Source organism: Cryptosporidium ubiquitum (assembly GCF_001865345.1).
Source record: "Cryptosporidium ubiquitum isolate 39726 chromosome Unknown contig_9, whole genome shotgun sequence".
Classification (NCBI taxonomy): Eukaryota; Apicomplexa; class Conoidasida; order Eucoccidiorida; family Cryptosporidiidae; genus Cryptosporidium; species Cryptosporidium ubiquitum.
This window is the reverse complement of record NW_021639823.1, coordinates 28,144-53,031: the sequence shown is the minus strand read 5'-3', so window position 1 is coordinate 53,031 and position 24,888 is coordinate 28,144. Positions and strand designations below refer to the sequence as shown.

At 26.8% G+C, this 24,888-nt stretch overlaps 13 protein-coding genes across 13 annotated transcripts in view; 6 read left to right on the top strand and 7 right to left on the bottom strand.

The window, feature by feature from the left end:
• cubi_01649 (uncharacterized protein) overlaps positions 1–875 on the top strand; it is a gene marked incomplete at both ends in the record, with an annotated part of 1,943 nt that extends 1,068 nt beyond the window's left edge. Inside the window, 2 exons of the mRNA XM_029018661.1 lie at positions 1–29; positions 83–875. The exon at positions 1–29 is cut by the window's left edge and continues 1,068 nt beyond it. Of these exons, the coding sequence (XP_028874096.1) occupies positions 1–29; positions 83–875 (822 nt within the window). The remainder of the gene's footprint in view (positions 30–82) is intronic.
• Positions 876–1,380: 505 nt separating this feature from the next.
• On the bottom strand, positions 1,381–1,827 carry cubi_01648 (uncharacterized protein; the record flags this gene model as incomplete). The annotated part of the gene is made up of 1 exon (XM_029018660.1): positions 1,381–1,827. The coding sequence occupies one exon, from the start codon at positions 1,825–1,827 to the stop codon at positions 1,381–1,383; it is 447 nt and encodes a 148-aa protein (XP_028874095.1).
• A 524-nt stretch (positions 1,828–2,351) lies between these two features.
• On the bottom strand, positions 2,352–5,615 carry cubi_01647 (RPN2 26s proteasome regulatory subunit; the record flags this gene model as incomplete). Its single annotated transcript, XM_029018659.1, has 1 exon — positions 2,352–5,615. The coding sequence occupies one exon, from the start codon at positions 5,613–5,615 to the stop codon at positions 2,352–2,354; it is 3,264 nt and encodes a 1,087-aa protein (XP_028874094.1).
• Positions 5,616–7,102: 1,487 nt separating this feature from the next.
• Positions 7,103–7,528, top strand: cubi_01646 (uncharacterized protein; the record flags this gene model as incomplete). The annotated part of the gene is made up of 1 exon (XM_029018658.1): positions 7,103–7,528. One exon carries the CDS (start codon positions 7,103–7,105, stop codon positions 7,526–7,528), a length of 426 nt encoding a protein of 141 aa, XP_028874093.1.
• Positions 7,529–7,654: 126 nt separating this feature from the next.
• cubi_01645 (archeo-exosomal RNAse) lies at positions 7,655–8,401 on the bottom strand (the record flags this gene model as incomplete). The annotated part of the gene is made up of 1 exon (XM_029018657.1): positions 7,655–8,401. The coding sequence occupies one exon, from the start codon at positions 8,399–8,401 to the stop codon at positions 7,655–7,657; it is 747 nt and encodes a 248-aa protein (XP_028874092.1).
• A 538-nt stretch (positions 8,402–8,939) lies between these two features.
• On the top strand, positions 8,940–10,943 carry cubi_01644 (X-type DNA polymerase; the record flags this gene model as incomplete). The annotated part of the gene is made up of 1 exon (XM_029018656.1): positions 8,940–10,943. One exon carries the CDS (start codon positions 8,940–8,942, stop codon positions 10,941–10,943), a length of 2,004 nt encoding a protein of 667 aa, XP_028874091.1.
• A 677-nt stretch (positions 10,944–11,620) lies between these two features.
• On the bottom strand, positions 11,621–12,127 carry cubi_01643 (40s ribosomal protein S11; the record flags this gene model as incomplete). The annotated part of the gene is made up of 1 exon (XM_029018655.1): positions 11,621–12,127. The coding sequence occupies one exon, from the start codon at positions 12,125–12,127 to the stop codon at positions 11,621–11,623; it is 507 nt and encodes a 168-aa protein (XP_028874090.1).
• Positions 12,128–13,225: 1,098 nt separating this feature from the next.
• Positions 13,226–13,570, bottom strand: cubi_01642 (phosphatidate cytidylyltransferase; the record flags this gene model as incomplete). Its single annotated transcript, XM_029018654.1, has 1 exon — positions 13,226–13,570. The coding sequence occupies one exon, from the start codon at positions 13,568–13,570 to the stop codon at positions 13,226–13,228; it is 345 nt and encodes a 114-aa protein (XP_028874089.1).
• Positions 13,571–14,550: 980 nt separating this feature from the next.
• Positions 14,551–15,288, top strand: cubi_01641 (uncharacterized protein; the record flags this gene model as incomplete). Its single annotated transcript, XM_029018653.1, has 1 exon — positions 14,551–15,288. The coding sequence occupies one exon, from the start codon at positions 14,551–14,553 to the stop codon at positions 15,286–15,288; it is 738 nt and encodes a 245-aa protein (XP_028874088.1).
• Positions 15,289–15,836: 548 nt separating this feature from the next.
• On the top strand, positions 15,837–16,309 carry cubi_01640 (uncharacterized protein; the record flags this gene model as incomplete). Its single annotated transcript, XM_029018652.1, has 2 exons — positions 15,837–15,965; positions 16,028–16,309. The coding sequence occupies 2 exons, from the start codon at positions 15,837–15,839 to the stop codon at positions 16,307–16,309; spliced, it is 411 nt and encodes a 136-aa protein (XP_028874087.1).
• A 1,183-nt stretch (positions 16,310–17,492) lies between these two features.
• On the bottom strand, positions 17,493–18,041 carry cubi_01639 (uncharacterized protein; the record flags this gene model as incomplete). The annotated part of the gene is made up of 1 exon (XM_029018651.1): positions 17,493–18,041. The coding sequence occupies one exon, from the start codon at positions 18,039–18,041 to the stop codon at positions 17,493–17,495; it is 549 nt and encodes a 182-aa protein (XP_028874086.1).
• A 1,123-nt stretch (positions 18,042–19,164) lies between these two features.
• Positions 19,165–20,292, top strand: cubi_01638 (uncharacterized protein; the record flags this gene model as incomplete). The annotated part of the gene is made up of 1 exon (XM_029018650.1): positions 19,165–20,292. The coding sequence occupies one exon, from the start codon at positions 19,165–19,167 to the stop codon at positions 20,290–20,292; it is 1,128 nt and encodes a 375-aa protein (XP_028874085.1).
• A 1,185-nt stretch (positions 20,293–21,477) lies between these two features.
• cubi_01637 (methylase) lies at positions 21,478–24,537 on the bottom strand (the record flags this gene model as incomplete). Its single annotated transcript, XM_029018649.1, has 1 exon — positions 21,478–24,537. The coding sequence occupies one exon, from the start codon at positions 24,535–24,537 to the stop codon at positions 21,478–21,480; it is 3,060 nt and encodes a 1,019-aa protein (XP_028874084.1).
• Between the last annotated feature and the right edge of the window lie 351 nt (positions 24,538–24,888).

The following is a 24,888-nucleotide window of genomic DNA, read 5'->3' as shown; positions in this document are numbered from 1 at the left end:
AACAAAAACAACAAATTAGACTACAAGTTGTACCGAAGTCTCAACCAAGCATTAGGAAATTTATTCAAGTTAATGATAAAAGCGACAGTAGATCTAACTTAGAAGTTAGAATACCCATCGATATTTCAAATATTAAATCATTAAGAAGAAACGAACCATTCCAATTAAGTAATCATCCATTATCAAGATATGGGCCAAATGTGAGGCGAAAAATATCAGGAAGAAGGATCATTCCTGTTTATATTCAAAGAAGAACTCCTGAAAAAAGTTCTAGTATGTCGCTTGAATCTGATATTATTCCAAAGGAGAGATTCAAGATACGTATTCAAAACAAAGATGAAGAAGTTAGAACTAAGAGAACTGGGAGTGAAGAAGAAGAAGATGATGATGATGATGGTGATGATGATGATGGTGATGATGATGAAGATGATGATTACATTGAATTAGTTAGGATTAATAAGGATTCTAAACGAAATAATAAAAAAGAAAATGTTAAGTATACTAGTCGAGATGTCATCCTTGAACCTAAATATATACATCCAAGCCAATTAAAAAATGGGTACGAATTTTCCCGCATGCAAGGCCAATATTATCCACATGGAAATAATAATATTAATATGGTAAATCGGAAACCACAATATGGTATACCAATGTTCCCAATGGCGCCAAATGCTGGTGGATTACAGAATAGTCAGCAGATGATGATGAATCATAATAAAGAAAATGGCGATATGGGAGAATTTCAAAATAATTCAATTAATAATTTTAGAGATTCTCAACCTTGGTACCTTCAGTCAGCATTTATATTTTCATTTATTGGTATAATATTTCTATTAATTATTGGTGCAATTGCAATATACTATATTGCAGCTTAAACAAGAAAATTTATAATAGGTTATTCTTACTATTTTTGGCAATAAGAATAGTGGTAGTAATAATAAACAAAAAGTACCGATATTATTCAAAAATTGTAAAGGTTTAAGGAGTTTGAGAGAGAGGATAAATCTCTCAATCTAAAAAAGAAGAAAAAAAAAAAAAAGCTAGAAATTTTAAGGTAATGAAATAAATGTTTATTAATTATTTTATTAAATCTATTTTCCTATTATTAATTTTAAGGAGTAAAATTATAATAATTAGACAGACTTAGAGAAAAAAACACAATTAAAATAATAATAAGAAATAAATTAATGTTAAAGGTTTTTTAGTTATATATTAATAAGCAAAAAAAAAATAAAAAAATAGTTTTATAAGTTCAGTACTAATGTTTTTACTTTGTTTATTGAAATTTTTGAATACAAAAAGGAGTAGAAAAAAACTTATAGATAGAATTAAATATTAATAAATTGATAAAGTAATAGTTTGTGGCATTAATTAAAATTTTCATATAGAAATGGAATCTAATTGGCAAAGAAAATTGGGTTGATTTTCCTTTATAGGTATTTCATTATTAGGGAATTTTGGGTTATTATGTTCAACTAATATAGACAATAGAGATTTAGTCTCATTATATTTAGATTCTAATTCCGAGTTACTCTTTTCTAAATGTTTGATTCTTTCATGTAATTCCTTAAGTTTAGATTTTGCAACAATTAAGGTTTTGTTTACCTCTTCATAATAAATTTCTGATTTATATTTGTACTCTTCGTGTTCTTGAATAGTTTTTCTTAGCTGATGATTTTCCTCTTGAAGCTGTTCAACCTGAATTGTATACTTTTCTTCAAGCAGTCTTTGGCTATTAATATTTGATTTACTGATCATGTAAATTTCATTTTTTAGTTTGTTAATCTCACCTCTATAATTATCACAATCCTGGCAATCCTTGGACATTTCTAAATTATCTATTTATATTTAATATTATATATAATATATAAAATATAATATATATTATGTTTTATTTGCTATACTTATAATATTTACTTTTATTATTCAAGGATATCTTGGCTTAATAGTTAAATTGTCAAATTTCTCCATTTCACTAAGTATTCTGGCTAGTAATGCCAAGTACTCAATGTATAAAATGAAAGATTTTGATTAAATCATAAAAATAGATTTTGGTCTTGGCTTTAAAAATGTCATTCACTTTTTTTTTGTCAGCCCCTCATTCCCGTCGCCCTTTAAATTGGCGCCAAATACCAGCATGCATTACGTGTAAAAAATGACCAAATAATAAAAATAAGAGAAAAAATTCGTTCAAAGTTGAGTTTAACTATAATAAATAAAATATTTACAAAGAAAAGAAAAAGTTATATTATCATAAGCTAGATAAATTGCTTCAAATTCATTAAGAATTACTATATTACTTACCAGTGGGATTAATGTTAAAATTAGGCTTTCCCTGATAAAGATTTACCTCATCCCTGCCATTCAAAAGTCTCAGGAGGAACCATCTCTTCAAATTTTCCATCATCATTGTCAAACATCTTCTCATCGTCATTCTTTTCCTTCTTCTCATTTGATTCCTCTCCCTCCTTTCCAGTTTCTTTATTCTCTTCAAAAGTAGAAATAGTATCTTTGTTGGAATCTTGGCCAACAGTAAAAAGATACTCTTCCTGTTCTGATGGTTTATTATCCTTAAGTAAAATAAAGCCGGACTTTTGTAAAGGAAGGACTGGTAGATATCTTGAATCTGGAATATATTCCAAAAATTGCTCTTGAGATTTCAAAATTCTAAACGGATTGTTCAAAACAAAAGAGTTTGATTTCTTATCATTGCCCTTACTGTTTTCTGAGTCACCACCTTCCACGATCATCTCTACCTCTTCTTTCTCTGTCTTCTCCTCAATATTCATCTTAGTATCAACTTCATCTTCCAAAGTCTTACTGAGTTCAGTTTTAATCCTTTCTTCGTCATTCACCTGTTTTGAAGCAGATAATGGAGAAGATGAATCATTAATTTCCTTGGCGCCATTTCCTGTATCACCAACAATACTCTTTTGTTTTTTAGACTTCTTCTTAGAAGCTGTAGAAAGCACAGCAGTTACAACAACTTTCTTGTCCTCATTCTTGTCTAGAGAAAAAGATTTCGGATAATCAAATTTTTCTTTGGCAGAGTTGCACTGCATACTAAAGCTCTTTGGAACTCTGAGCTGATCATCTAACCCCACAATGTAAGTTGGAATGTACGACAAAGAAATACAATGTACTAAAGGAAACCAAAACCAAAATTGGAAAAACAAAGAAAATCCTGCTACTGATTGAGCACGTAAACTCTCTTCGTTTCTCGAAAATAAAGAAGCCTTAACATTTCTTCCTCCTGCATCCATTAAACCCAAACCCAAAATGGCGCCAAACCTGGTGGCAATGTGTTCATGTTTGTCTGTTGCTGTCTTAATCATTTGTTGACGTATACATGTAAATTTATCATTAGAAGACTCATTTTGTTGCATTAAGAGAAGTCCAAGGCCAATATAGGCGGCTTGCCTGACAATATCAGTAGAGTCTGTTGTCATTGATTGGAGGATTGCTGTAATTTTCGGGGATTCCATACCACAACAAGTAATACCTAAAGTTAGGGCGGCAGCATACCTTACATGTGGATTATAACTATCGCATAAAAGAGAAAAGACTTGTGGAATTTGTTGTGTATTTCTGCACATAACCAGTCCTAATGCAAAGACTGCAGCTCTTTTATTGTCATCTGAAAGTTCTGAAACACTTGCATGCAGTAGTTTTTCCATGGCAAATTCATTCCCAGTTCCACAGTAAGCAAGTCCAAGAACGTGCATTGCTCCGTATCTAATAAAATGTTCACTATCTGAGTTAAGCTGTTGGAAAAGCTCATTTGCTTCTTCTCCACTCTGAGAAAACATTACGAACCCCAAAGCAACTGAACAAGCTCTAACGATTTTCTCATGTTGAGTATCTTTTGCATATGAAAGTAAATCTCCTATCGCTTTTTTTGACCCAGATCCAAACATTACAAGCCCAAGTCCATATGCTGCAGCTTCTCCAGCTACAGCATTATCCATATATAATACATTACGTAACTCATCATAAAGTTCTGTGTCACATGACCCAAAACCCATTATTCCTAATCCCAAACTCGCACCATGTTGTAAGACTTCATTTCTTTGGGGATTTCTTAATTTTTCTAAAAGGTACTCTTTTGCCTTAGGGTCCATGTAACTTGCATTAATTAGTCCAAGAGCAAAAAATGACCCACCTTCACTATACTGTCCTCCTAAAGCATTTCCTCCACTATTAGAATTAGTGCTGTTATTATTACTACTAGTGTTATTATTATTTCCACCATTAGGTAAGCAAGTAGAAAGAACTTTAAATGCTTCTTTAATGTGTCCCATGTGAATAATACCTAAGGAGGAAGCTGTTGAGAATCTTGACCAATGAGTAGCTCTTCCAAGCCATTCTAAATTATTTCTAAGAAACACATCACAAGTAGTACCAGCTTGCATTAATCCATGAGACATTACAATAGCAGTATGTGAGATTGCTGATCTCTGATCACAATTATTTTTAATGTGTTCCAATACACCAAGATCAGGTTGATTATTCAAATAAAGGAATTGTAGATTTAATTCTGAAACTGCTTCTCCTGTAAGAATACTTCTTATTTTGTTCAGTCTATCATTACTAATACTTTGGCCTTGGTTTTCAGATTTGCTATCCTTACATTCTTCTACTTCAGTTTTAGTTGAAACTCCAAGTAAATGAAAATCGATTTTACTGATAATATTATTCATTAAAGTGACATTTTCGTAGTCTTTTATTATAAAGGCAATTGAGTATGCTTTGGAAAAGTTGGTTAAATCATTAGATAGATTCATTAAAATGGTAAAGAGCTTTTCACTATCTCCAATTACACAAAGACATTCACAGTATGTTTTTAAACTTGGATTATCTTCAATATATGTTACTTTCTCTTCAATCAGCTTAATAAGTATTTTATAACTTTTAAAACGAAACTGATTTGAATCTAAGTGGCGAATCAAATTAAAACATTGATCACAAAATTGAGCTAAGTTATCATTATGGATACCTTCTAATGTTTGTTTCAATATCTTAACCAATAAATCACTTCTTCTAGCCTCAAGTGCAATTCCCATTGCATTTAAGAATCTTCCATTAGAGTTACTTCTTGAAATTAGATCAGATACTATCTCTTCTAATCTAGAATCTAATCCATTAACAGTAATAACAGTGGCATTTTTTAAGTAATGATCAATATCTATATCAGAATCAGAATGATCATTATTAGTATTGTTGTAATGAGCTTTACATACTTTAATAAACTCATCAATACATTTTACCACCATAGACTCTGAAAAGGAACTGCTATCTAATGGATCAAATAATCTGTAACTACTTAATAAATATTTCAAAGCTTCGTCATAATCTTCCATATGAAAGTATATCTTAGAAGCCAAAAGTGCCGCTTGCTCTCTACTTGGAAACATTTCATCCTCAAAACAGTTTTCTATTGAGGCTAAATACTCAGCCATCTCGAACCAGTGGCCATCTACTACTGTATTTAGTTCTCTTAATGCATATTCTCTCAATTCAATGGAATCTTCATCAAGTAGTAATGCATAACCTGAAACAGAGGTAAGTTTTCCTACTCCGTTTGATAAGACTGAGTCAGTCATTACTTGTGTCATGATTACTTATTTTTCAAAGTTTGATTAATACTTTAAATCTTACTTATTTGTTATTTATGTTTTTAACCTCAACTCTCTTTAACACATACAGCAGGTATACTAAACAAACCACTTAGCTGGTGTGTGTAATTTTAGTTTTTAATGTGTTACTTACTGATTAATTTGTTAGTTGTTAGAAATTAAACTAAAAAGGTTTACTTGAATTTGAGTGACTTGTTTTTACTTTTAATATAATATTATATTGTATGTATATAAATACCTTATCCTTATTTATACTATATTAATATAATAACTATATAAACATGAATACAAATACACAGTCTCAGTATGCCAAATATTTCAACCTTCTCATCACAATCCAATTAGAATAAGATCTACTTGTTTTTTTTTTTCTTATCCTATGTTATCTTTTTTCTCTTATTCTATCTAACTTTTTTCCCCACTTTATTTTTCTGTATGTATTATTAAAGTGTTTGTTTAATACGGGAGTTAGTTTCACTGCAAAAATAAACCCTTTGGTTTTTTTAATTTATACTTTTGTTCTCGAATTTATCTATTTCCCTTATTTTAATACTCACTTTTTACACCATGAGCTCTTTTACATAAATATATTTACATTATATTAATTTATATATTTGGTATACCCCTCTTTTTTGGCGCCAAACTGGCGGGAACAATTTACACATTAATTTAAGTATGTATTATTTAAAAGAATAACAAAAATAAAACAACAAGAAATAAAAAAAAAATAATAGATGACACAAAAACTATTAAAATAGAGGAAAAAAATGATAAATAAGTTAATTATTGTCAAATAAAATAGGTGAAAAAAAGAGAATTTTTGAATAGTTTTTAAGTTTGGAAGCTTACTATATATATTAAAAATATGATGGCTCTATTTCATACATAAATATTAAGAATAACAAAAATAGTCTAAAAAACTAGTTTTTCTTACTTCTCTTAGTTATTCCTTTTTCTCCTTTTTAATTTGCATATCTTTCCTTCATCTCAAATGTATTTTCATAATCTATAATTAATATTAAATAAAAAAGCATGTTGGCGCCAAGTGTGAATAATAATAAGTGGATGAAAAAAAAATTGAAAAATTAAGGGGAAAAAAATGCAGACAAATTATTAATATATATACATATACATATATATATATATATATATCTTCATTTCAAATACATATAAACATCAATTTATAAAATAAATACATACATTGTCAAAGAGAAAGTTGTTCATTTTTTTCATGATTAATTGTTTTTCTAACATACAATATTATACAATAAAATAATTTGTCAAGTATAAAAAAAAAAAGTAAACAAATAAATATATCCATAAATAAATGTTATCTTTCAATTAAGAAATTAAGTTTAATAGCTGCTAAAAATTTATAAGAGATTTATTTGTTTTTTCTGCCAACAAAAAGTCAAATTTGACAAAAACTTTAGTAAATAACAATTAATGAGAGAAATCTAACAGAAATGAGTCAAACTATATACAAAACTGACACAAATACATTAACTATTTTAAAAGTGGAGAATAAATGTAATATTCAACAAAACACAGAAAATGAAAGTAGACACATAAGTGAAAATTTGTTAGATAGAAAGGAATTAAGTGCAACTGAATATAATGAAGAAATTAATAAAGATTATAATATTAATCAGAATATTGACAAGACACACCGTAAATCTACAAATAATGTAACATGGGATGAGTCTGCTATAGATAACGAGATGATGAATAAAAAAAAGTCAAAAAAGTGTTGCATTTTTCACAAGAAGAGGAATTTTGGTGAATCTTCCAGTAGTGATAGTGATACTGATAGTGATAGTGACGATAATGGAGATGATCAAGATACCTACAACTGCAAAAATAAAAGAAATCAATGTAGTTGTGATACTTAATAAGTATAAAATATAAGATTTAATTAGATACAAGGCTAAAAATTGCTCTTTTTTTCTATTTTATTCCCTTCTTGCTAAAATATTAATTAATTATATTGTTCGGTTAATTAAAATTTAGTTAATCAGCTATTTTGAATAAATACTTTGGTATTTATTACAGGTATAGTTCTTAAGAAAATCTCTTAATATAAAAGAAAATTGCTTACAAGCAGAAAATGCCTCAGTCATTAATGATTCAATTACTTCAGTTTTAAGTTTTGTATTTAAATCAATAGTAACAGGAGATACCTCATTATCAGTACTATTTATAGCCATTAGCAAAGTACCTTTCAAACTTTCCATCTCAGATTGAGTTAAATCATAAAGAATTTGTTCTCCATACAATCCACAAGTAGCAGAAACTATTAAATCTTTCATGGAAATACCAGAAATAGCTAATGCAATTGATGTAGCATTAATAGCAGCAGATCTTATACTTCCATCCCCTTCCAATATCATAATATTTATAATAATTTGAGATTTTGAGTATTGATCACAAATTACAGAAGAAAAAGTTCTTGAAATTATTAATCCACTTTCTATACAAAATCGATCATTTTTTCCTCTCTTCCTTCTATCCTGACTACTAAATGGTGACACTCTAAAATTACAATTAATTTGAACTCCTGAATTACTATTTAAATTATTTATATTACCTGAAATAGGTATTGGACCTATAATAGATACTATCAATTTATTTTGCCCTTGCTCAAAATAAACATTCCCATCTACTCCTCTTTGAGTGCCTTCATTCACAATACATTTTATTCGTCTTATTTCTGTTAATTTTCTCCCATCTTGACGGATTCCATGCTTATTAACTATCTCATTCATTTCTCTCTATTTATTTTCCTATTCTTCATCAAATTCAATCTATATCCACCTTTTTCAATATTTCTTTCTACTCTTCAAAAAAAAAATTATCTTCATTTAAATTTTTTCTACTTTAGTTTTGCTATATTTATTTAAATATATAGTACCCGGTACCTTTTTTTTTACCCCCTCCCGGTACTATCTAAAATATTTTTTTACACAAACCTTATTTTTTGCATGATTTAGTCCATCATTTTCTAATTCATTATTTTTTTTGAAATTAATTGATTTTTTAATCAAGATATTTATTCTATTTTATTTACATATATATATTTATATTTATATGTAATAATGCAAATATTTATATATACCCAACTTAAAAAAGAAAAGATACCTCTTCAATATTACTCATTATTTTTAAAAACTTAATTAATCATTGTAATCATCCAATTATTTATTTAATAATAAAACATTATTCAGAATTCTACATCAAAGATATGAAATTTTTTAATTCTATTACATTATTCTTGCCAATATAATTTTGGAAAAAAAAAGAATAATGTTAGATATTCAAAAGTATAAAATATCCAGAGAAATGGATAATTTATATACAGATATTATTGAAGATTTTATTAATAAATATGATCATAAAATGGTACCTAGAATTGTTTCATTAATTGATATGGATGCTTTTTTTGCTCAAGTATATCATGTTGAATACAATATACCCAGAGATAAACCATTAGCTGTAATACATAATCATACAGTATTAGCAGTTAATTATCCATCCAGAGAAAAAGGAGTTAGTCGAAAAATGACTAAAGAAGAAATTTTATCAGTATGTCCTGAAATTATTATACCCCAAAATGCATTTTTGGATGTAAGAGGACAATATTTACAATTATTTGACGATGATTTAAACCAGTCTAATCAACACCACATAAAAAATCAAATTACTTACCAGAAATTATCATTAGATATATTTAGAAAGGCTTCCAGAATGATTTTTTCTAAATTAAAAAGTTATTTACCAACTTGTAATGCTCAAATTGCTTCAATTGATGAAATATTTTTTGATTTAACTGATATTATTAGAAAGATTTTTGATACAATTAAAGCTTATATATCTAATCATGATTATCATAATTTTACTTATTTTGATCAACTCAAATCTGAAATTTGTATTAATGAAATTAATACAAATTTATTATTAAATGATCATATTCATTTTGATAACTTTATTAAAGTCTTATTTCCTGAATTATTTGATGAACAAGTTCTATCTAATATATTAAACATTTTATATCCAGAAAATGATCATGAAATTAATAATTATAATGATATATCTAAATCCTATTCTATTTATTGTTATAAATTACCTATCAAAAATTTAACTTTCCAAGAAATGTGTCTAATACTTGCATCAATTCTTATATATAGAGCAAGAAAAAGATTAAAAGAAGAAACTACTTACACATGTAGTTCTGGTATTTTTTTAAATAAGATTTATTCTAAAATGGTCTCCTCATTAAAAAAACCTAATGGTCAAACTGTATTATTACATAGATGGTTTGAACCTTATATAAAAGATACTTATATACTTAAATTAAGATTTTTAGGTGGAAAATTAGGTAAATCTCTTATAGAAAAATTCCCAGAAATTAAAACTATTAAAGATTTACAAAAACTTACTCTTAAACAACTTATTCATCATTTTGGTGAAAGAAATGGATTATATTTATTTAATTCATCAAGAGGTATAGATGATGATCCTGTTGGTAATAATTTTGAAACTAGTAATAGTTTACAATCTTCCAAAATATTTCGAATACCTTTAAATAATTATAATCAAATAGAAAATTGGCTCAAAATTTTTTCTTGTGAAATATTTTATAGAAATCAAAGTAATTATCAGATTTCTAAAAGGAAGCCTACAAAGATTACTGTTAAAATAAAAATAAAAAATAATATAGTAAAAACTCGCACTGGAGATTTAATATATAATTCTGATATACCTAATAAAAATAATATTTTTGAATCAGCTAAAAATATTATTTTAAATAAATTTGGTTTAAATATATTTCCATGCAAATTTTTAGGTATTTCTATAAGTGGTTATATAAAATGTAATAAAAATGATGATAATTTTAAAATAGAATTTAAAACTTGCAATATTAATCAATTAAGTAATAATAAATCAATTATATTAAAAAATTCGAATTTTTCAAATATAGAAAATGAATACTTAAAGTTTGATAATGTTTTAATGGATGCAATAAATAATGAGATTTTTAAAGACAATGAAAATGAAAATATCTCATCTATACCCATAAAAGATGATTCAATAATAGAATCAAAATATATTTATAAAGATTGGCCATTTGTAATTGGGAAAGATTCTAATAAAAGAAAAGGTAAGAAAAATAGTTCAAGTAATAATCAGGTAAATATTCAATTAAGTTCCAGATCACCATGTAGATCAGTTAGATTAGTAAATAAGAAGAATGTAATTTCAAAGTTAACTCAGTATAAACAAACAAAGTTAAAATTTACATTACCTTAGATATAAATTTTGTCTTAAATACTTAATTTTTGACTATTAAGAACAAATTTAGAATATAAGATTTTTATTTAGTAAAAGAAAGGGTATCTATGATATTTTCTTTAAATAATTTAAGAATTCTGCTTCTTTTAAATAAGTATTTATAAGTTTAAAGAATCGAAAATTAGAAATAATATGTTTATCAAGACTAGTTTTCCTATTAGTAATTATAAGCTACCATATTCAGAAATAAATAAGGACCCGTCTAGTAGTGGATTGTTTGTCTTAAAGATGAACAGGAATTTTGAAAAGAGAATTAGCATAGAATCTTAAAGAAGAGTCCACAAAGATGTGATATAAGTCCATATCGATAAAAATGCCAATGATGATGACAAAAATAATGGTTAATAAATCCACTTGTTTCCATAACCTAGTTAGAGAATAACAATAGTAATAATAATAATAATAATAATAATAATAATAATAATAATAATAATAATAATAATAGTAATAATAATAATGGCAAATCCTGGTAGTCTTTATATATCTCAGAATTACCTTTTCTCTTTTACTAGATATATCATCATCATTAATCATCGTCATCATCATTAGTTACCATTCTTTTCTATATATAATATATATCACATGAATGTATATCTCTTTCTATATTTTTGATTCATTATATAAATTCCAATTCTTTAAAACAAACGAAATTGTTTACGAGCAGTACCAAAAATTTGGTTCTTCTCAACTTTCAAGACATTAAATCTTACAGTCTTTGATAATGGACGGCATTGACCCATTGTAATAATGTCTCCTTCCTTAACATCAAAACATGGTGAGCAGTGAACTGATACATTCTTGTGTCTCTTCTCAAATCTGTTGTACTTAGCAACATACTTAAGATAGTTTCTTCTTACAACAATAGTTCTCTTCATTTTCGTTGATATACACATACCTTTTAATATACGTCCTCTAATACTTACATTTCCTGTAAATGGACATTTTTTATCGATGTAAATACCATTCTTTGCCTCATTTGGTACTGAAAAACCTAAGCCTGGATCTCTAATGTATCTTGGAATCTTTGAAATTCCCTTCTTTGATAATAATCTCTTATCACCTAAGAAGACAGTTTCTTGCTTTTGGAAAGCTCTCTCAGTCTGAGCATCAATTGCTGTTGCTTGGTGAACTTTTGATGACATTTTGAATTAAAAGTACTAATGAGTTTTTAAAATGTTTTTTTTTTTATGGGGAAAAAATAATTTGAAAAGAACTTGTCTTGTTCTACTTTAAAGATGATAATATGATTTAAATAATATTGTTAGTTAATGAAATTAATATTTAATATTTGTTGATATTAAAATAATTTAATTGCTAATAAATAATTAGTATTTTGTTATTGATTATAATAGTGAATGTCTGGCCCCGCCACTTTTTTAATTGACAAAAATAAAGAATAATATTATTTACAGAGACGGGATAATTGAAATATAGTATATTTATTTAATTATGAATTGAAATATATTTTAAATTAATAAATTAAATATGTAAATTAATTTCTGTCTCATTTTACATTTATTAATGTTTATTTTAGTTAACAGTAGTAATGAAAAATAATGAATTTATATGAGACATTAGGCGGGAAAGTCAGTTTTAACAATGAAGTAATAATTTGTGTAATAAAAAATAATAATAAAAAAAAAAAATGTGTAAAGTTTCAATGTGAAATAGACATATATTATTTATTTAATTAAGGAATTAGAAAAGTAAGAATGGTAAAAATGACATATTTTGGAGTTTCTAACCGCACTAAATTAAGTTTTTTTCCTGGCTTGTAATACTAGAAAGCTTTAAAATTAGAACAAGTTATTTTGCAATGATTGAGTAATTAAAGTATAGTGGGTTTTTTTTTTTGTTATGATTATTAGTGGGCACTAGTAATATTAGTACTAGTAATCATTAACTGCAGTTGTTTTTACTATTATTAATGTAATGTACAAAAATGACTAGCCGATTTTAATTACAAATACTTGTTTTATTGTTATTTATATACCTTTGTAGTTTTTGTTGTATATACATAGTATGAGCATGGGCATTGTGAGGACCAAATTGTCATATTCTCCACTAAAGAGTTCCAAAAGAGTTATTAAAATGGACATTTGAAGTCTTAGTAAATAATTAGTACCTAAAACGAAAGTTGTCAGGAATGACGTTATGAATATTGCTAATGAACCATAGATCTGTGAAAAAGAGACAGATTTTGTTTGAATATTTTAAAAATGATTTTTAGTAATTTTACATTAGTTAAAGTTATTTAGCTTAAAAGTAAAAAGAAGTGATTGAGGTAAACATACTGTTTTTGATTTATATAACTTTGGTTGGGGAATCATATTTCCAACTATTGCTCCAATTGGGTCTGCATATATTGTTGGTGCAAAGTAACTAAAATCTAAATTTAAAGTTGACCAAACACAAACAAGTAAACCAAAAAACAAAATACCTTTGTCTTTTGGTCTAGCAAACTTTAATTTCAGTAAATCTGGAAATAACCAAACTAGAGCCATCATTAAAATAGCTATTGTGATTTTTAACATACGGTACTCATATGTGTTTGGTGTTAATATAGCATATGTCCCTGCAAACATATGAACCAGTTTCCTACCAATTAAATTAGATTATTTTGAATAATATAGTTGGTGAAATTTCTTTTTTTTTATTATTATTATTATTAAAAAAAAAGAATGAGAAGAAAACATGTCATGGATAATAATCATATATATTATAAATGTGGAGATAAAAATAAAAATCAATAAGGAAGATTTTAAATGAATATGTGGTGAAAAGGATGAAGTTTTTTAATCTGAATGGAGGGAAAAAATGTTTATAAATAATATGGAAATATATATTAATTCCACAATTAATACCAATACCGGTTTCTTTTTGTCATTATTTAATAATAATTACCGACTCAAAATAACGGTATATAAATAAGTAAAATGTCATCTTAATTTTCATCCATCTACTTTTATTCACTCACTTCCATTACTGATTAAAATCTCATATTTTAAACATGATTATCATTGTACATATTTTCTCCATGTTGAAGCAATTTACCTTGTATGCATTATAGAAAAGTAATTAGTATACTGCAGAAATAGTATTACAGAGATAAAGAAAAGTACAAGTATATAAAACTCTGGATACATTTTTTCTTAGTAAAAATATATATTCGAAATTCATTAAAATAATTAATACCAATACTTTTCTTATTTCATCCCCACCTTAACCTTAGTTATTTAATTTTTATGCAGTTTATAATATAAAATTTAATATTAATATTATAGAGGTTGGCGCGTAAATAATTTCTAATTATAAATAAATTTTTATTACGTGTAAATATTAAGTCAAATATTACATAAAGGAATTTAATGCAATAAATTCTTCCATTTTTCCTTATAATTAAACACATATACTTATAGGTATATCTACTAATATTTATTTAAATATTTGAGTACTTCAATTAGTAGAAAGTCTTATTATAAAATTGGAATTGTTTTTTTTAATAAGTTAAAACATTAAATCAAATAAAGAGAGTAATACTTTATTTTTGATAAAAATTATAAACATGGGAGAGAATATAAATAGAGCTCAAGTTTTGTGGTTAATTAGGAATTATTTGTTTGGTTTAGAAGCAAACAAAGCAGTCAAATACATTGATAAATATTTTCCAGAAATAAATAATTTAGACAAAAAAAGCACTAAAAAACTTAAAAAGTTACCTGATTTACATGAAATTTTGAGACAGTTTTATAAATTTAATGAGGAAAAGATAGTTGAAAAAAAAAATACTTTGAATGATTTACAATTGAATCAATCTAAAGAGCAAATCACTATTGAATCATCTATTCAGGGTAATTTAAATATAAACAATAGTGCTACTCAAGTTAATACTAATAAGAAAAGCAAAAAAAGAAAATCTTCAGAAATAGTACAGAAAAAAAGTATAAGTGAAGAAACAAACCCTACTACTGAAGATGAAATAGGGAATAATGAAAATCAATTATCCACCTTTAATCCAGATTATTCAACTTGTGCATCTATTCAAAATAGATTCAAAAGAATTGATGAGAACAAGTACAAAGACAAACTTTCAGACGAAAGATTGAATGACAATTCATATTGGAACATGAAGAAGTACAGCAATAATTCTGACGACTTTGCCTCGAAAGCTGCGTTTGAACTTGGACAAGTAAGAGGAAAAGGATTCAGACAAGAAAAAGCTAAGAAAAAAAGATGCTCATGGAAAGGAAATGGTACTATTTCTACTGGCGTTAGCTCAATTCAATTTAGTGATTCAGATTAGTTTAAATTTAATTGTTTTATATTTCAGCTGAACCCTTTTTTATTGTTATTTTAGTTTAAGTAAATACATTATTCTTTCATTTGAAATATTTAATTTTATTATTAGTTAGGCGGGTTTACTAACAACTAATTGCGATTTTGGCGGTAATATGATTATTTATTTATAACTGTTTTTTTACGATCTTTTTTTTTTTTTAATTTTTGCATTGCATTTTGAAATAATTTCCTATAACAAAGAAAAAATAAAAGACAAAATTTAAAGAAAGAAAAACATTTTCTGAACCCAATCCATGTGGTTTAGGTTTCTATTTACAATATAAAATTGGTTTCACTAATTTTCTTTAAGGAAACATTCCCACAATATTGTTTTTTATTTCAATATATTGAAAATAAATAAAATTAAGTGGAATAAGAAGGGACATAAAATAAAGAGTGCAGAAATTTAAAGAGGTTTAGTAGGTGATCACTCTATTCATCAAATTTGTAATATAAAATTAATAAAGGGGGGGGAAAAAAAGATTAGTAAAATAATAATCAACGATGAATAAGATGGAAATGACAGATCAAAGAGCTTCATTTTACTCCTCTAACAATGGAAGCAGAAACAGATACCTAAAATTTGATGATGAAAGATTTGGTAATAGAAATGTATCAGGAAATATTAATAATTCAGCTCAGGTAAGTTTTAATATATAATATTTTGTAAATTATTTATTCAAACATAAATTCGGTATTTTTAGTCTATTTTAGAGGAACAAAATGACCAATACATGATAGACTTGGAGGCAAAAGTTCAGGATTTGAAGTATATTAGTAATTCAATGAGACAACAAGTAAAAGAAAGTAATGATATACTTTCAAGCTTATCTGAAGAAATGGGTTCATTTGGAATTTTGCTAAAAGGTACAATTAATAAAATCAAAACAATCGGAGGAACAAGTAGCTGGAAACATATTTGGATTATGACATTTTTCATATTTCTTGTTTTCTTGTTTATGTATATTTTATTTAAAAGAAACTAGAGTTTTTTTCATTATATCATATTATAATCATTAAATTATTATAGAAAATTACAATAATTTTAAATTAAAATTAAAAAGTGACACTGATATACACTAAAACCCTTGTTTCACCTCATTTTTATTATTTATATGTTTATTATTTTATTATTTAAAAAACATGTTTTATTGTAAAAACAGTTCTTAAACGAAAAAAGGAGCCACCCGCTCCCGTAAGGGGGTGATCCGGGATTCGAACCCGGGACCTCTCGCACCCTAAGCGAGAATCATACCCCTAGACTAATCACCCAGCTTTAACTCTGTATGTTCATAAATAGGCAACATGTTAAAAATGAAAATAAGGTTTTTCTTTCAAATTAAGGAATCATTTACAACTTTTTCTTTGTAAAGTATGGATTTTTAATACAAGAAATAGATAAGTATTGAAAAGGCAACTAACTATTCTACTGAATATATATTTTTAATAAAGAGTAAGTAATTTTTGCTATAGAAAACGGTTTAGCAGTATAATAAGATTTCAAATAAACAATTAAAATTAATATATAATTAAAAAATAATAAAATATTACTAAAATTTAAAAACCAAATTTCTAAATATACATTTGACTAAACTTAATTCTCTTTCATTTAAACAATATAAATAATTATACAATTGAATTTTTTTTAACATATTTAGTTATATTAATAATCGTTGCTATTTCAAATAATTATTTGCAATATATTTCTCCCCACTATCTATTTACCCCCCATTTTTTGTTTATATGGAATGGTAATAAATACTATATGACTAAATTTATTTCTCACACGTACCGTACTGGGTGATTAGTCTAGGGGTATGATTCTCGCTTTGGGTGCGAGAGGTCCCGGGTTCAAATCCCGGATCACCCCCTTTTTTGCAAAGCGTTTTTCCAACAAGGGGTAGGTTGTTTTAATTATGAACAATTCAATCGAAAATATAACTCTATAAAATAAGGAAAGCAATAGATAGAAACTCGTACAATTGAATGTGGATGTATATATAATTAAATTAGGATATATATATATATATATATAGTCTATAATTATAACAATCTATTCTATAAGTACCATCTAAGTTTAGTGTTAAATCAAAATATTAGAATTAAATGTTTAAATACAACGTATGTCCTCTTCTCTTGAACATTAGAAATAGTAGAAATGGGTCAATATTACATGTCACAAGGTAAATATTCTGGTATTGATAAAAGTTGTTTAATACCTGATTTATAGTTAGAAAGCTCATAGGATAACATCTTCTGAGTCTTCTGCAGATATTTAAGTTGAATAGGATTAAGGTTTTTTATATACATGTTTTCTTGAGAATTATTAAGCATACTTGCATCATCTTTACAAATATTTTCAATATTTATACCTTGATTTATTCGATAATCGCCTATAATGGCATTCACTACTTGTTTATTATTGTGAGTAGATTCTCCCAGATTCACTCCATTAAAATCGGCAATATTGTTTTCAAGGTTTCCCAGGTTGCTGGAAGCCTTTTCAATACACATTCCTGATCCTGTTCCAACTCCCCCAACTTGTCCAATTTCCGACAGGTTAATTCCACTGAGTTTTGAAAGCTTTCTGTAGTGATTATACCTGTTGTAGTTATCATCATAGTTACCGTTATTAATTTTACTCAAAGAATTTTCATTGTAATTATCCTCTGAATTAATGTATATACGACGGATTTTACGTCCTCTCAATGGGCTCATCCTATAATATTAATTACTTTAGATACGTTGAAATATACTTCTTTTAAACTTAATTGCTAATACTTGAAAATTCAATACAATACCAAAATAAAAATGAATATATACTTTATATATTCATATGTATATCAATGTTTTATTATCACTAAAATGTTAAAAATAATCACTGTTAATTATTTTTCCTCAAATGCCTTGATCAGTATTATTTTAACTACATATATATATTAACGAAGGTGAATATATTTATGTATATTTGTTTTGTAACAATTTACACCCAAAATAATTACTTATAAATTTATTAATTAATATATAATTACATGAATTTAACCCCTTGATTAATAATAATAATAATAATATTATTATAATTATTATAATTATTATTATTGCTCTACTCGACTTTGATTTTTATACATAAATATCATTGATATCTTTGACAACCTAACCTTGTGAATTATACTGAAATTTTGTATAATATAAAACAGATTGCCTTAGTAATTATTTCTTAATTAACTTCTCCTCTTTATTTTATTGTTTTTTTTTCTTCCACCCACTGTAATAATAATTATTATTATTTATTAATTTTAATAAAACCAATTACTTTCCATTTACCCTGTCCCCCAATTAATTATGTACCAAAAGTCCCGCCTTGATTGGGCGGGTTTTGCCCATCCTCTTAATTATTTTATTTTTTCCTTATAAATATTTAATAATTGTGAGAACAAGTAAATAATATAGTTAATAATTACGACTAATAATTTAGTAATATATTGATAATGTAACTTTTGACATTTGTGACTAACTCTTAGGTTACCAATACTATTTTTTTCAAATATAATCTAGATTATATAAATTACTTGAAAATATTTCATATTGATAACAACTTATTTAAATAATTGTTTTAAACAAACACTTAGATAAATATATACTATATTTATTCCAGTCATTTAAGATTTCAAGGAAAAATAGAATTTATTGACTTTTCCCCCATTACCTGTTGAATCTGTCTTTAATTAGTTAAGATATTTGAATAAAAGACCCAAGGGTCATAAAAAGAAATATTTAATGACCAAATTAAATTATGATATAAAGTAATCGAAAGTAGATATAAAAAAGGGGAGTAGTGAAGATGTCGGAATCTGATCATGTATTTGATAAATTTGAATATGGCAAAATTATTACTTTTGAAGATAAACACATTCTTGAATATAAGGATGATGAAGATGACTGTGATCAACTTAATGTAAAAATTTATCCAAATAAGACAAATTTGGAGTCAGAAAATAAGGATAATTATGATTCGGGAAAAAATAAGAACCAAGATAAATTTAAATTTAAAAGAACAAAGATCGAGGTAATTAAAAAAAATTTAAGGAATGAAACAAACTATGAATCTATTTATAATGAAGAAAAGAGCAATGATAATCATTATAATGAGCTAACTAAATTCAATACAAATTTCCTAACAAATGATGACAGTATTTTTGATGATACTGATATATTTTATGATAGATTAAAGATTCAAAAGAAAAAAAAAACTTCACAGAACATTAAATTTGAATTTGAATCACCATCTCACTCTATTACTAGTCATTCTCATTTAAATAATGAAGAAAATCCTAGCCATAAATCCAACATATATTTGTCTTTGGAAACTGAATTTTGTAGAAAAATCGATAATAGCAATATTAATCATATAAAAAACGATCCAATAAATAGCAACATTATTACTAATATTAAAAATGAATCCACGTCTAGCGATTTTCAAGACAATATTGTTAATTCCTCAAATCGAAATAATCTATTGGAATCGCAAAATAACATTCTGAAACCAAGGAATTCTAAAGATAATACCAGTAATACGCTTGATGAAAGTTCAGCAACGTCTGAATTAAATAACGGAACTCAACAAAGTAATTTGAGTAATAGTATTCTTTACGAAGAGCCTCTTGACTTTGGAATTTCATCTGCATTGGCACTACTTAAAAAAAGAGGTGAAATATCATCTTCTAGCAAAAAAGGGTCAGCTATCTCCAATGGTAATGAAAAAACTAAAGAATATGAAGGCTCATCTGCTGAGTATGACACAAACTTGGAATCAAACAATCAAGTTTCCATTTTTCACACTGATAACAATGGAAACATTCTAAACCCTAAAGAAGCCTTTAAACAACTATGCTGGAAATTCCATGGTCAAAAAATTAACAGAAACAAAATAGAAAAAATGCTCAGAAAACATATACGCAACAAAACTTGACCTTAACTTTTTCTCATGCATTATTTTATTATTTTTAAATAATGACGTGGAATTCCCGCCATTTTTTTTTAATTATTAATAGTGAGACATTTAATCAATATTTAACATTTACACTAAGGTCTTGGGTTGACCAATTACAAGAAAATATCAAATAATTATTTAAAGCAATTAATATATAATTGAGCTATTATTTCTTATCTTTTACCAAGTCCAATGCTTATCAAACAATGATTAACTATCAAGTGGAATACAAAGATAAATCTTAATGAATATTTTTGTTCATATTTTCTATTACTTCAAATTTCAAATGGTAAGTTTAATTCAGTCTATGAATGAATAAAGGCTATTAGTTAAAATTGTGATTATGATGGTGATAACTCTTTTTGTAAATGGTTATTTTTATTTTACTTATAAATGAAAATTTATATGAGATTTTGTAATGATGGATACCCCTATAGCAGACGGGCGATCAGAAATATCTCAATCATCTTGTATTTGACTGAGAATTTGTTGAGATTTGCTATCCTGAACTTATCTTTTTTTATATACAGATTTTTGAACCTATTCAATGGAATCAATAATTGGTAATATGTTCAATAATAGTAATAATAATTCAATTAAAAGAATAGCTATGATGATAACTTTTAATCATTATTAAGCTTCTCTAACTGAGGAGACGTGATTATTTTTATCTTTCGCTCCTATCTGAGTCTATTTCATTTGTTTTAACTGATTATTGTTACTATTACTCATATTTATGGCATTATTTACTGTCCAAGTATCTTTTATATTTATGATGACTTTCCTTTTTAAACTAGAGTCTATTATGGTCACTGGCTTTAATATTAAAGTTAATACTATATGATTACAATGTTTCTCTTGGCTGTCTGAGATATATTTGATACTTGAAACAGAAAGCTGTGCTTCAAATTACTTAATGATTTTGGTTATTACAAAAATATCGATTTCTATTTTATATCATCATTATACTCAAATTACTAATACCTTTCATTTATTCAATTAAACATAAAATTATTGATTAATTATATTATTAGGCTTTTTTATACTTGCATCCAAAAAATATTAAAGACTTTTATAACTTTAAAATTAATGCTAAAGAAGAATCAACTATTCTTAATCTAGTTCTATTATACTATAATTAAAGCTAAGTAATATATATCATAATTACCTCTTCTTATTTCGCTTTTTGCTCATATGTTTCTTTTTCTTATTTATATGCTTTACAGCTCTCTTATCTTTCTTTAATCTTTTATCTACAAACTTAGTCTTTAGATTTGTAGAATTAATGTTCTTGTCTTTATTCTTGACTTGTTTACTTAATCCATGTCTTCGAGTTACAGTATATACGTTGACTCTCTTTTTACTGGAAACTTTCTGGGCTTTTTTAATTAAATTGTTAATAGTCTTAGATTTAGAAGCTTCATTCATTTCCTCTGAATCAGCAATAGATTGTGCCTTTTTTCTAGCTTTCTCCATAATCTTTTCATATCTCCTCTTCTTTCTAGCTAAAGCTTCACTTTCTTTTCTTATTGGTCTATTTTTAATTTCTCTTAGTTTTGCCTTATATTGAGCCATCAAATCTTTTGTTATAGGTAGTTCTGGTTTGTTATGTTTATTTTCATCTTCCACAAACCAAGAAGGTAATCCAAGAACATTGTTTTCAAGATCCTCAGCTGGATCATGAAAAGCATATCTGTTATAGCTACCATCAATTAAATCCATTCTTGTAGACTTATTTACTAATAATGACCCAATACCCTGAATCATCTTAAGTTCCTCCTCATTTTCAGGCTTCGTGAATCTTTCACTATCACTATCTTGGGTATCTTCATCATCAGAATCCACAGAGTCAAAATTCACTTCCTCTTCCATATCTTTTTGGTCCTGATCATATTCATCATTATTATTCTGATTAAAGCACTCCTCAATACCATCATTTATATTAATCGAGCCAGCAGACTTTGGGACAAATTCTATTTCGTTGTTCTTAGAGTTCTCCTTGTTTTTATCTTGTGATTTTTTGTTTTTAAGTTTTTTGAGTTTCTTTTCATTCATTGGAATCTGTGGGATTTCTGAATCGGAAAGCTCTCTAATTATAGTACCATCTTCTGTGTTTTGTGTTTTCTCCTCTCCTATAAAGTCGTTAAATACTGAATTTGAAAACCATCTATTACTTAATGTGTCTTTTTTAATATCATTTTTATAATCAAATAACTCCTGAGTTTCATCTTTCATAGATTTTAACTTGTTTGTTTCTGATACCTTGTTTTTCTTCTTATTATCATTATTATTGTCATCCTCAAAATCTGTATCATCATCACTGGAATATATCTGATCAAATGCTTTCTTTGCTAATACTCTTTGATTCTCCTCTTCAATTTTATTAGAAAATTGGTTCATCTCCTCTACCCAGTCAGAAATAACTTTCTCTCTTCTTGTTTCCTTCTTTTGTCCTAGTAGTCTGCTTTTTTGTCTTTCTAATTTGGAATCCCCTCCTTGCATTATTTTGTTCCTTTTTATGTAATCCTGTATATCCAAATCAATTCCCAAAAGATCTTTGTGATCCAGCTCCTCATCATTACTGTCATTACTCTCATCACTACTATTATCTCTAACCTTATTGCCACCATCTTGAATTTCTTGAGAAGATATTTTAAAGTCATCACCTAATAAGAAATTATCATTAAAATGGACTCCCTCTGGGAAATATCCATCTATTGATACATCCCTTTCCTCATTATCAAGGACTTTTGCAACCTCTTTTGTATATTTAAATAAATCCTGTTCATTACCCTCAACATCAAAACCTCCCTTTGATAGTGATGCTCTCCATTCTCTCTTTCTTTGTTGCAACCTCTTCTTCTTTTCTAATATCTTATTTCTTCTTCTTTGTTCCTTTAACATATCTAAAAGTTCCTGATCAATCTCTCCTTGGCAATTATCTTCTTCCTCACTTTCTTGGATAATATTATCGTTCTCATGATTGTCAGCATCCCCATTATCATCAAGTTCAGTCTCATCATCATCACTATCAGTTATATTATTCTCTTTCCCCTGAAGGGAGTCTTTTTTACTTTGGCTTGATTTAATATCTTTAAAGACTAAAAATCTCCACTTGAGAAGTTGCATAAGTTCCTTTTTTCCCAAAACCTTTAAGTCCTCACAAAGAAGTTTAATTTCATAGGTTGTCTTGGGATGATTAAGAACTAAATCAATAAATTCTCTTTCTAAAGTATTACTTTCATCAGCTTTCTTTGGATTCAAATTGATAGTATTACTTTTAAGTAAGACCAAAGCAGGGTTCTCGGCATGAAAGAAATCATAAGCACTAACTACTCTGAAATCATCCCCTTTTTCATAACCATCTCTATTTCTCTTACCAATTCCCTTGATTAACTCAGATAAACTAGATTTCATGTTTTTCCTTGTTTTTCTAGTAAGTAACTTATTTTCATGATCATCCATATTGTCACTATCACTATCACCATCACTATCATCTCCATAATGATCTTTATTTAGATTATTTCCGAATGAATCCAAATCAACACCTTCATTTTCCCCCTTATTACTTTGAAAAACATACTTTGGATCAAAAAAGCGAGAATCAATCTTCTTTGGAGCTTTATATCCCAAACAAACCAAAAAGATTTCTGCTGATACATTTCTTGATGACTGGGGCTTTGTAGCTTTTACAGTCTTAAAGAGCTGACTAAGTACCCAAAGTACTGAATTATAATCAGTTGAACGAAAAACTTTAGTCACAAAAATACCATTTGGCTTTAAAATCTCACAAGCTAATTTAGCTGAATGCAAAACCAGTTCATTCTGTATATATGCATCCTTGTCCCATGACGTACCTACATTTGGAGCACCATCATGGAGTACTACATCTACTGGTATTCCATTTAACTCATCAAATATTAACTTTTTGCATCTTTCTGTTGTTATATCACATTTAAAAGTAGTAACTCCTGGAATTCCTTTAATTGCAACTAAATCTACTCCAATAATTTTACTGGAAACTCCCATATTCCTCTTTGCCACTTGTAGCCATCCTCCTGGAGCTGCACATAAGTCTACTAATATTTCACAATTTTTAAAGATATTAAACTTTTGAGCAAGCTGAATCAGCTTGAAAGCAGATCTAGCTCTGTATCCCTGTTCCTTGGCTAAGTGGTAGTAGCGATCTAAACGGTCCTTACCTGTCTTTGCCCTTCTTCCCATTTTTTATTTATTTTAATTATTTATGTTTCAACGTGTTTGGCTCTGTCTTAATGTTAAGTTTGTTATTCTTATGAGAATCTTATTTATTAGTCTAAACTCCTTTGCTCTGGTTAATATAAATCACAAAAATTCTTTATTTTTTCCAAATTTTAGAAAGAACCTATTAATTTTTAATCCTCCCTTTAATCAAAAATTGACTACTTTCTACTGGTTATCTATTTTTCAGTCTGATTATTTGTTTCCCGCCCATTACTAAATATATAAATAAATTATATAAAAAAAAAGGAAACAATTACATGTTAATAATAATCGAATATTAAAAATTTTAAAACTTTTTAAAAATAGTTATTA